Source organism: Salvelinus fontinalis, chromosome 11 (assembly GCF_029448725.1).
Source record: "Salvelinus fontinalis isolate EN_2023a chromosome 11, ASM2944872v1, whole genome shotgun sequence".
NCBI lineage: Eukaryota > Metazoa > Chordata > Actinopteri > Salmoniformes > Salmonidae > Salvelinus > Salvelinus fontinalis.
The window spans coordinates 11,003,985-11,016,332 of record NC_074675.1 but is presented as its reverse complement, the minus strand read 5'-3'; the positions used below and the strand labels follow the sequence as shown (position 1 = coordinate 11,016,332).

The 12,348-nt window shown below is 41.9% G+C and overlaps 2 protein-coding genes across 5 annotated transcripts in view; one reads left to right on the top strand and one right to left on the bottom strand.

The window, feature by feature from the left end:
* The window catches only part of LOC129865010 (insulin-like growth factor I), a 22,067-nt gene continuing 9,719 nt past the window's right edge, over positions 1 to 12,348 (bottom strand). Inside the window, exons 3-5 of one of the 3 annotated variants that reach the window (XM_055937406.1) lie at positions 7,222 to 7,484; positions 5,487 to 5,522; positions 1 to 3,404 (exon numbers count right to left, since the gene is read on the bottom strand). In XM_055937406.1, the coding sequence (XP_055793381.1) occupies positions 3,345 to 3,404; positions 5,487 to 5,522; positions 7,222 to 7,484 (359 nt within the window). In that variant the 3' untranslated portion in view covers positions 1 to 3,344. The remainder of the gene's footprint in view (positions 3,405 to 5,486; positions 5,523 to 7,221; positions 7,485 to 12,348) is intronic. The other 2 variants (XM_055937408.1, XM_055937407.1) reach the window with 2 other exon arrangements.
* Positions 6,685 to 12,348, top strand: part of washc3 (WASH complex subunit 3) — a 24,988-nt gene continuing 19,324 nt past the window's right edge. The window contains exon 1 of one of the 2 annotated variants that reach the window (XM_055937403.1): positions 6,685 to 6,930. The gene's annotated coding sequence lies outside the window, so the exon portion shown is untranslated. Of the gene's footprint in view, positions 6,931 to 7,526; positions 7,624 to 12,348 lie in introns of those variants that run through there. The other variant, XM_055937404.1, reaches the window with a different exon arrangement.

Below are 12,348 nucleotides of genomic sequence, written 5' to 3'. Positions count from 1 at the left end.
TAATGTTGATAAGTGGTTTATTCAGCAGGAATGGTGAACAATCTGTCGGTATTTAAACATTTTCTACAGAAGGCAATCGAGCACCAGAAATAACAGTGCTGTAATTAAACAGTTTCTTAGATGATGGTGAGCTTTGGAATCCCATGGCAATCAATTCAAATGTTTTCCTATTCTAGAGCGCTTGATAGAGTCAAGTTCCTATATGTAATTCAAAATACAGTTTTCATTCCTGTTTGTGACATTGTATCTGCTAATTGTGAGATAAATGGTGACAAAGAATCAGTCAAAATAGTGTTTTGGGAGTCAGATAACTGGATTAAAAATCTAGATTCTATCATGCTCATAGCTTTCCTCTGTCGCTGCCTCTCAAGAGGCCACCATTATTATCCTTTATGCCTGCACATTGACAGTCCCACAAAGTCCCACATGATAAACTTCCATCTTCAGCTTTGTTTCAGGGAGAACTACACTCTTAGAAAAAAAGGTGCTATCTAGAACCTAAAAGAGTTCTCCAGCTGTCTCCATAGGTTAACCCAATGAAGAACCCTTTTTGTTTCCAGGTAGAACCCTTTTGTTTCCACGAAAAACCCTTTTCACAGAGGGTTCTACCTGGAACCAAAAAGGGTTCTCCTATGGGGACAGCCGAAGCCTAAGAGTGTAGAACTGAACTGGGGTCAGTCTGACCAGCGTATGCTTCAGAGGATGAATGAAACCTACACTTGTATTACTCAAGCAGCATTAGCATAGCTGAACAGCTGATCAGATGGATGGAGACATCGATCAAATGTGATAGCAGTTTACCTAAACTGTCTTTCATTAAATACAAAGCTGACAATGCAAGTTGAATTAGATTGTGTCTTAATTTAGCTGAGATCTTTGGTATCAGTCTGGTGATATGGTACTGAAGGACAATCGTGCTGATAATAGGTTTTAAAACCACATACATGCATCTCACGGAGGGTCAAATGGGATGCGGCCATAGAGGTCATCCTGGCTTTCAATTCACCTGGCAATATCGTCCGTAGCTATATGTGAATGGACAAGATGGAGTACTAATCTTAACCACTACACAACAACTACATTGTATTGTATGTTGTGATGATTATAGCTGTGGGTTGCTGATAGATGTAAGGATATAAGTACCACATTAATACTTTAAGTCAGACTGTCATTTGAATACTTTTTTGATAATTTCTATCCCATTTTATTGATGTCCAAATGCATCAACAGCCCAAAATTGTAAAAGGTTGTAATAAATATAACATGTCTTTGTGGGGAGCTGAGAACCAGATCTGATTCACTGTGTCACTTAAGCTCTTTAACACATGGGCATGGTTTTACAAAACAAATCATTCAACCTTAATCATACATATTCGTAAGCGTTAATGCCTTGGCTTTCTGATCATCAATGTGGTGCGTTTACATACATTTCGTTCAGGACAAACAAAAGTACACTATGACTTTTAACACCTTAATATTATTGAAGGATCACAGTTCACAGTGCTTTTTGTCAAGTTATTTGGCATAGGGATCTATATTGAGTAACAATAATTTAAAAACAGTAGAAAAAATAGCGTTTTGCCTTCTTGGGACCACAACATGATACTTTGTTTTCATGCATTCACAGATTTCACACAAAGACATTTGCTCGCTTATACTACTACCTTATTGAAATCGCTTACAAATAAAAACACTATTAATAAAATGGTGGCCACAAGGCTGTGCAAAAGGGACGACCTCCAACGATAAGCTTTGCCATCTCTCTTTCTCTTCCTGTTTTAGCCCACCGTTGCAAGTAACAAACTACAAAATAGCACCATTATACAGTGGATAGGATTTTCTTAATACGGTTTTGCTATATGATACCATCATGTACAATAATAGTAGAAGAATGCATAGGATAACATAAATGGGAGTATTGGTTGATTATACACTGACAGAGGAGGAAGAGATGTGATGGGTTGTCAGGTTGCTGAAATGGTACAGTAAGACTGTCAGGCATCCAGATTGTGCAAACAGCCATTACTCTCTGTAATCCTGACACAAACACAGGAATTCTCAGAACATGGTCTGATGGAACCAGTGTGTGAACCTTGCTCACAGTAGCAGAGCTCTGAGTGGCTTAGCCACAAAACGGACTGTGTTTGTGTGTGTGAAACAGCATTTTTCAACTGCAGTCCTGTTTATTTGTAGGTGTGTTTCTGTGTTTCTAACAGTATTTGAGTTGCATATCATTCACTTGAGTGAACTATATGTGTTGCTGTTCATTTTATCGCTTTTTTATGAAAAATCCATGCAGTCCATGTTCATACAGAAGAAGCAAAGTTCCCTCCCTAAGCTAACAAAATAAAATAATGCAGGCCAAGTGAAATCAATCATTAATCGTCTTCCTGTAGCTGGCTATTTTTAGCGCCCCTCTGTCCTGTCCTCTGCATTAGAATCCATTTTTAATCAGACCACATATTAGACCCAGAGAATCTACGGTGAGTCTTTACAAATTAAATATAAATTGAATCTCCTCAAAACTTAATGTTTACAGTACAGAATATAATATTACTGTCAGTTTCACTAGAATGGCTTAGCAGTACAAGAAGATTGTATCATCAGAATAGGTCTCTGGTCATGTTGTTGCCTCAAAGCCAGGTTCTTATGGTATGGTTGCATGTAATACGCTTATTGTCTGTTGAAGCAGACAATAGTAAATAAATAGCCTTAATGAAACACGTGACAACTGTGAAATCATCTTTTGGCCAGAACTGACTGAAGCTGAAATAACATTCTTATTGAGGTTCTAATATATTATCAAAGCAGTGGTTGTTAGATGAGAATGGGGGGATTACTTATCCAATAGCCCGACTACTTTGCATGGCCCAACCTCTCAGTGTAAAGCTTGAACTCTTTCAGAGTTCAGGTAAAGAGGATGGACCATTGGCTCCCATAGACAGACAGGTAAAACTGCTGGCTGCCCTCCTATTGGCTGTATGTAGCACAGAGCCTATCAGAGGCCACCAGGGACACTATAGCTCAGCTCACACATGGAGGTATAAGAAGAAGAAGCTCTTTGATGTGTAAGCAGCTAAACTAGTCTGTTACATTGGTTTGACATGGAATATAATTCCTTCCAATATGAAATGGTGCAGTGTATAAAATAATCAAAATACCTCTCATATAACCCCAGCACTTTAACTCTCAGCTAGAGACATTACACACAAAGCTTATTACCATTAGCATTGTACCATTATCCACCTTTTGTTGTTTTACAGTGAACCATTCCACAGGGGCACCAGGTATGGGCACACCCTTCTCTCATCCTTGTCCGTCTGTCCGTTAGCTTCTGTCTTCTTCTACATTCGGTAGTTCCTTCCCCCTGTGTTTCCTCGACTTGAGTTCTTCTGATGTACCTCCTGAAAAGGGTGGAGGGGGAACAGATTTTTAGGAGGAGAAACATTAGATAAGTGGATTAGGAGAGTGGGAAAAAAACAGCTTTGGGTCCAAACCCAGTACCTGTGCCTAGAACAACACAGCTGTACAATTAATGGGTGATGATTTCATAACCTTTTGCTATATTGAAAGATCCACAAACAGTACAGTATCGAGTATCCTCCCTACCAGAGCTGATAGGTCATATTTAAACCACAAGCCACCAGAGCGGCACTGACATTCAACACACTGTCCCTCTGCACATGAATAAATCAATGTGATTATATGCATGCCGTTACCCTCTGTAACTAGCATGCCACAAATCTGTTGCAATCTGAGGACCAGGGTTTCAGCACAAAATGTACAGTATGAAAGTATAATCTGTCTGGGAGAGAGAGTGCCCATGGGTCTACCACAAAAACCACTTAGTCCTCCACCTCTTTGCTAATGGCTTTCTTTTTTTGAGGAGAGTTGTAAAATGCACCAAGTCCAAGCTTAAAAGGACGACATGGACACACAGGTGGAATTGGGAAACTAAGGGAGAGGAAAGAAACGTTTCTTCTGGTTGGGTTGACTCCTTCGTTTGGACTGGGATTTATTACTAATTAAATTCTGTGCCTGTATTTCCTTCCCTCTCACAAAGACGTCAATATATGCTGACTGTATTCTGTTGTAACCTGGCCAAGGAGTCATTGACTTTGTATCTACAAAACGAAGGTATAAACAGCTACTTATAACAAAGACAAGTATGTATCACATATGATGGTAGTCATGGTACCAATCATAGCATGCTATATTCTACACTGAACAAAAATATAAACACAACATGTAAGTGTTGGTCAGGAGCTGAAAGTATAGATCCCAGACATTTTCCATATGCACAAAAAGCTTATTTCTCTCAAATTTGGTCCACAAATTTGTTTACACCCCTGTCAGTGATCATTTCTCCTTTGCCAAGATAATCCATCCACCTGACAGGTGTGGCATATCAATAAGATGATTAAACAGCATGATCATTACACAGGTACACCTTGTGCTGGGGACAATAAAAGGCAACTCTAAAATGTGCAGTTTTGTCACACAACACAATTCTACAGATGTCGGAAGTTTTGAAGGAGCATGCAATTGGCATGCTGACTGCAGGAATGTTCACCAGAGCTGTTGCCAGAGAGCTGAATGTTAATTTCTCAAATTATTCCTCTTTAGAGAATTTGGCAGTGTGTCCAACCGACCTCACAACCGCAGACCACGTGTAACCACGCCAGCCCAGGACATCCATATCTGGCTTCTTCACCTGTGGCCACCCGGACAGCTGATGAAACTGTGGGTTTGCACAACCAAAGAATTTCTGCACAACTGTCAGAAACCGTTTCAGGGAAGCTCATCTGCGTGCTCTTCGTCCTCACCAGGGTCTTGACCTGACTGCAGTTTGGCATCGTAACCGACCTCAGTGGTCAAATTGTCACCTATGATGGTCATTGGCTGGAAAAGTGTGCTCTTCACGGATGAATCCCGGTTTCAACTGTACTGGGAAGAAGTGTGGGTGAGCCCCATGACACAAGGATCTGTACACAATTCCTGGAAGCTGAAAATGTCCCAGTTTTTCCATGGCCTGCATACTCACAAGACATGTCACCCATTGAGCATGTTTGGGATGCTCTGGATTGACGTGTACCACAGCATGTTCCAGTTCACGCCAATATCCAGCAACTTCGCACAGCCATTGAAGAGGAGTGGGACAACATTCCACAGGCCACAATCACAAGCATGAACAACTCTATGCGAAGGAGATGTGTCGCGCTGCATGAGGCAAATAGTGGTCACACCAGATACTGACTGGTTTTCTGATCCACACCCCTACCTTTTCTTTAGGATATCTGTATTCCCAGTCATATGATATCCATAGACTAGGGCCTAATTTATTTATTTCAATTGACCTATTTCCTTATATGAATTGTAACTCTTGAGTTAAGTCTTAGAAATTGTTGCATGTTGCATTTATATTTTTGTTCTGTGTAGTTATAGTAGGAAAGTACCACTGCAGTAGTGAAGGACAAACAGCCTACCTTGCAAGATGTGTGACTATGCCCAGATAAAGGTTTCTGTCAGGAAAAATAATAAAACCGTTCAGATATGACACATTTGCTTTCCACTGTGGTAGTTTATTGTCCACAATGGAATAGTTAGCCACTCTCTAAGGGGTAAAAGTCAGTTATTGGTGTTTTCTGTCCTCATCAGCAGCCTTAGCCTTAACATCTTAACTTGGAGTGCATGCTCTGGAAAAAGCCTGACACACAGTGTCTTCGGAAAGTATTCAGACACCTTGACTTTTTCCACATTTTGTTACATTACAATCTTATTCTAAAATGGATTAAATAAACAAAAATCTCCACAATCTATACACAATACCCCATAATGCCAAAGCAAAAACAGGCTTTCAGAAATGTTTGCAAATGTATCCAAAATTAAAAACAGAAATACCTTGTAAGTATTCATACCCTTTGCTATGAGACTCGAAATTGTGCTCAGGTGCATCCTGTTTCCATTGATTATCCTTGAGATGTTTCTACAACTTGATTGGAGTCCACCTGTGGTAAATTCATTTGATTGGACATGATTTGGAAAAGCACACACCTGTCTATATAAGGTCCCACAGTTGACAGTACATGTCAGAACAAAAACCAAGCCATGAGGTCGAAGGAATTGTCCGTAGAGCTCTGAGACAGGGTTGCTTTGAGGCACAGATCTGGGGAAGGGTACCAAAAAATGTCTGTAGCATTGAAGGTCCCCAAGAACCTTCAAAACTCCAAAGTGTGCTGTATCACAACCAACCGTGATCGAGAGTCCCATAGGGCGGCGCACAATTGGCCCAGCGTCGTCCGGGTTAGGGGAGGGTTTGGCCAGGGTAGGCCGTCATTGTAAAATAACTATTTGTTCTTAACTGACTTGCCTAGTTAAACAAAGATAAAATTAAATAATTGTAAAATAACACATTGGCCTCCATCCTTCTTAAATGGAAGAAGTTTGGAACCAGCAAGACTCTTATTAGAGCTGGTCGCCCGGCCAAACTGAGTAATAGGGGAGAAGGGCCATACGGTGAAGTATCATACTTCATACGGTGAAGTATGATGGTGGCAGCATCATGCTGTGGAGATGTTTTTCAGCGACATGGACTGGGAGACTAGTCAGGATCGAGGCAAAGATGAATGGAACAAAGTACAGAAAGATCCCTGATGAAAACCTGCATCAGAGCGCTCAGGACCTCAGACTGGGGCGAAGGTTCATCTTCCAACAGGACAACGACCCTAAGCACACAGCCAATACAAAGCAGGAGTGGCTTTGAGACAAGTCTCTAAATGTCATTGAGTGGCATAGCCAGAGCCCAGACTTCAACCCGATCAAACATCTCTGAAGAGACCTGAAAATAACTGTGCAGCAATGCTCCCCATCCAACCTGACAGAGCTTGAGAGGACGTGCTGAGAGGAATGGGAGAATCTCTCCAAATACAGGTGTGCCAAGCTTGTAGCGTCATACCCAATCGTCATACCCATATTTCATTATGAGGTATTGTGTGTACATTAATGAGAGAAAACAATTTTATTAATTTTATAATGTGTCTGTAACGTAACAAAATGTAGAAAAAGTCAAGTGGTCTGAATACTTTCTGAATGCACTGTATGATCTAAAAATCAAATATACTGAAAGACCCACTACAATGTTCTATATCTATGTCCATTCTGTTTCGCTGATGTCAACTGTGCATCCTCTTATAATGTATATCTGTTTGGTGCTGTGCTCACCTTCTTGGTTTTTGTCTTGTCTGGGTGCTGTGCTGTCCTACGCTCTGTGCCTCTGTCCACGTTTTGCACTGCAGTACTAACCTTAGGTGTCCTTGGCATGTCTGTGTGGCGCTGTGCGCGCACAGAGCGAGCTGCCTTGCCAGACTTGACAGGGGCACAGTACATTTCGAGCCGCCGCAGCTCGCAACTCTGGAAGCAGCACTCGTCCACAATACCACGGTTATGTGACCGCCGTGAACTGGGTCCATAGCCCGTTGGTTTACCTGAGGGACAGAAAGGAAGAAGAATTTGTGTTACTACATGTGAAGACGTAAATAGCATGTAGAGAGCATGCAGAGAGCATGTAAAGAGCATGCAGAGAGCATGTAAAGAGCAAGGATAGCTGTCGTTCCAGTTTGTTCTGTAAGTAAATAAAAAAGTTAACTGAAGACAGCTTGTTGCTTAGGATTATAATTTTTGGACCTCCGTGTATGTTTGTCTTCGTGTTATAGGTCGAAGTTAAACGTTGACGTTAAAGTAGAGGTCATAGGCATGTTAAGTGTTGTGTCACGGGTGTGTTAAGTCACCCACAGGTGCTTTAAAAGAGCCAATGGAATCATATACAACATAACCCATTACAGTCTTGGATATGGACCAACTTCTTTAGTGCAGATGTCCTGGAAGGTTTTATATCTTTGAGCCGAATTAATCCAAAAAGCTGTAATCATTTGTGGCTGTGCGCCAGACCCTGGGCCCTGTAATAGCTGAGTGCTAACGGTATGGTTGTGGACTTGATTATTCTGATATATGGACAGTGTTAATGACATTGATTTCTTCACTGCAAAATTTACAGGGTATCGCATTGTACTGTGCGAACCCTTTTTGGCAGCCGTGAGGCAGTAAAAAAGGTCACGGTCACCGTAACATTGAGAATATCACGTTCGGACATTTTATACCCATTAGGCCAAACCTCAACCCCTCGGGGCCCAATCAGCCTGCAGAGAAAGTAGGCCCAGGCCTAAGTCACACTCTCTGGCAGACGGGCTGGTCGTTTCATTCACATTTTCACATGGCAACCCAGCAGCCCTTTATTGCTGACAATCTCAGAGCCAGTTGAACTCTGGATACTGTGGATGCTGTTACAATGCAGCCATGCTGTTGTTTACTAACAACTATATGGCTTTCCTGAACCATGACTAGACCCATAGTTCCCATACGTGCAAAAAACAGGCAGTTGTTGGCACCTAAATTGTGTGTGTGTGTGTGGGGGGGGGGTCATACTAATGGCAGGAAGAGAATAAATGAAATGGTTATCAAACGCATTCCACACATGGAAACCATGTGTTCGAAATCAGTTCATTCACTCCATTCTAGCCATTATTATGAGTCGTCCTACCCTCACCAGCCTCCAGTGGTGAAAAGCCAGAGAGGCTCACTTGGAGGTCTGGTGCTCTTCAGTATGAATCGGAATCTGAGCACTTTTCTGAGAACCCAAGTCACCTTCTACAGTGATGTGAGTGGTAGGGAGGAGGAAGTTAGGAGTTGCTTTGACACCTGAATGCCAACAGCTTTCGACTCCCTCTCTCCAAACCCACTTTCTTTCAGTGGCCTTTAAAAAAATATCCCACTCTCCATTTACAATTCCCCGCTCACCTCGGGCAATATAGCCTTGATAGGCTTTTCCCTGTTACCAAATGAAATAATAATAATGTAATATGGCATTTACAAGGAGGAAATGCCTTTCCCTTTCAGAGTTAATAGCTCTTGGCCCGGGAGCCTGCCAGTGCTGACAAAGTGCATTAACTTCTGCTCTATGCCTTCCTTATCTTGACAATGTTGTTTTGGACAGAGAGGAGCTCCAATTCAGAAACAGATGCATCTCTTCACAGTTCTCAGTCAGGACCCTGGGTACAATGTGAAGAAAGATTATGGAGGGAGTTGTACTGTGTGAGAGAAAACACTGATCTCAAGTCAGATGATGAGATATAGTGTGTGTTCATGGATAGTTGAAGGTGAGAGGGTTCTATACTGGCTAAAAGGATTAAAGTAAGAGGGTTCTATACTAGTTAAAATGTTGAAGGTGAGAGAGAGGGTTCTATACTGGCTAAAAGGTTGAAGTTGCTACACTGGACAGCAAGAATAGTTGATTCAGCAGGCAAGGTGCTCTAAGTCTAAGAGTACAAAGAGCTAGTTCTCACCCAAGGTCTATAGTTATAGACCCCAGACATCCCCTGTATGATGAGCTTCAACTATGTCCAGGTCAACAAGGTCAATCATTGTTTTGAGGATTTGACCACCACAATGAAGCTATAAGTAATCAGGCCATGTTATAGCCTCTTTACAATGAGAACTGCATGTGGAATACACCAGTTTTCACCTTGAGAATGAAAGGTAGCAGGTCTCATTGTTTGAAGACTATTTTAGGACTCTTTGTGTCCTCAGCTGGGCCCAGTTAAAGATGCACTCTCTAACTTTTGTATAATTTCAGCAAGTAGTTTTGATAGTGGCGCTCACGAGCCAAAACGGGTCCCTGCTTTTTGTGTACTACGTCACTCCATTGTGTAGGGCGGCAGGTAGCCTAGCGGTTAGAGTATTTTTATCAGTAACCGAAAGGTCGCTGTTTTGAATACCTAAGCCGACAATGTAAAAAATCTGTCGATGTGCCCTTGAGCAGGGCACTTAACCCAAATTTGACTGACCCTCTAAAACAACAAATTTCACTGAACTTATCCAGTGTATGTGACAATACATTTTTTTTTAAATGTACTATGTCATCCATTTTGTTTGATATGTTACAAATCCAATTCATGCAATTTTTTGTGCTTAAGATCCCGGAGTGCATCTTTAACCCCCGCTTACTGAATGGCATCTTGTAATTAAGACAGAATAAACCATGATAAATTTGTCCCTTAACCATTGTTGCTGACGTATAACAAGGAATTTTCATGACGAGGGAAGCCTTCTTGCGAGGCCAAGCTTGTGATTATTCAATCAGACAGGTTGTATTGTGAGCCAGGAGTCGACTGTGCTGTCCCTGTTTTCCAATCCCTCCCAATAAAGCCCTCCAAATGAACATCCGCTATTATTCTCAAAATAACCTGTAACCTTCTAAACAAACAGCTGGAGAGGAGAGAAAAATCAGCTGGATGCAGATTTGAACATGTAAAAGAATCAGCTGTAGCTGGTTGTAAAAAGCAGAAAGCATCAGTAATCAGGTAGAATAGGTTTTGGAAGGTTTTAAGTGCCACGTTTCAAGGGATAACTGACTGTAATCCCCCATGAACAAAGAGTTGGCGTCCTGTGTGCTGTTGTCGTCAACAAACTCAGATAAACCACCTTCTCCTGCCTGCCGTGTGGTGTGGCCATCCAGCCCGGTGGACAGTGTGAGAAACAGAGGCTGTTTGAGAAGGGGGATCCGTGGTGATTGGTAAAGGCTATTGTTTTGGAGTTTGGTCGCAGCCATTCAGGGCACGGCAGATTAGTGGTAGGCTACACGTCTTTTGTTTGTGTCCCGGTGTCATAGACAGACACCCACTACTACAGATTAGGGTGCAGTTTTGTTTTTGTGTTGTGTGTTGTTGCATGAATCTATTGGATGGAAGGGGGCCCATGTGCCCTTTTTGTAGGGTGAATGAGTTTGAATAGATTAGATTTAGATCTAAGCACTGCATAACAATTGTTTGGCTGCGTAGAGAGAGGCTCCATCATGACTTGAAAGAAGGAATGTCTACAACTCTGTAATGCTCCCCAGTGGTTTATTAAGATGCACACAAGACAAGGTTTTGATCCCACTTGGATCCTTGTCAGGTCAGTCGACAATGTCTTAGCTGAAGAGCAAGGCAGCCTGTTAAGATCAACCTGTCTGAGATGCACACAAGCTAGAGGGATCTTTTCATCAAGCAGCATTGACCTTTTGGCAGTCAATTTTTTTTTATAACCTTTATTTAACTAGGCAAGTCAGTTAAGAACACATTTTTATTTACAATGACGGCCTAGGAACAGTGGGTTAACTGCCTTGTTCAGGGGCAGAACGACAGATTCTTGTCAGCTCGGGGATTCGATCTAGCAACCTTTCGGTTACTGGCCCAACACCCTAACCACTAGGCTACCTGCCGCCCACAGCATGATGGTAGTGCCACAACAGCAGAGAGGCATGGGTTGAAATATAAACCGTACCTTTAACTACCATTATTGGGCTCATGATCATGCTGAAGTTGCTATGAGATTTTATTTGTTATGTTCAGTGCATTCGTGAAGTATTCAGACCCCTTCCCTTTTTCCACATTTTGTTACGTTGCAGCCTTATTCTAAAATGGATTAAATTAATACAAATCCTCATCAATTTACACACAATACCCCATAAAGACAAAGCGAAAATAGTGTTTTAGAAAATTTTGCAAATGTACAAAGAATTTAAAACATAAATAGCTTATTAACATAAGTATTCAGACCCTTTGCTATGAGACTCAAAATTGAGCTCAGGTACATCCTGTTTCCATTGATTATCCTTGAGATGTTTCTACAACTTGATTGGAGTCCACCTGTGGTAAATTTAAATTGATTGGACATGATTTGGAAAGGCACACACCTGTCTATATAAGGTCTCACAGTTGACAGTGCATGTCAGAGCAAAAACCAAGCCATGAGGTCGAAGGTATTGTTCGTAGAGTACTGAGACAGGATTGTGTCGAGGCACAGATCTGGGGAAGGGTCCCAAAACATTTCTGCAGCATTGAAGGTCCCCAAGAACACAGTGGCCACCATCATTCTTAAATGGAAGAAGTTTGTAACCACCTCAAGAGTTCCGCTGTGGAGATGGGAGAACCTTCCAGAAGGACAACCATCTCTGCAGCACTCCACCAATCATGCCTTCATGGTAAAGTGGCCAGACGCAAGCCACTCCTCAGTAAAAGGCACATAACAGCTCGCTTGGAGTTTGCCAAAAGGCACCTAAAGGACTCTCAGACAATAAGAAATAAGATTCTCTGGTCTGATGAAACCAATATTGAACTCTTTGTCCTGAATACCAAGCGTCACATCTGGAAGAAACCTGGCACCATGCCTACTGTGAAGCATGGTGGTGGCAGCATCATGATGTGGGGATGTTTTCAGCAGCAGGGACTGGGAGACTAGTCAGGATCGAGGCAA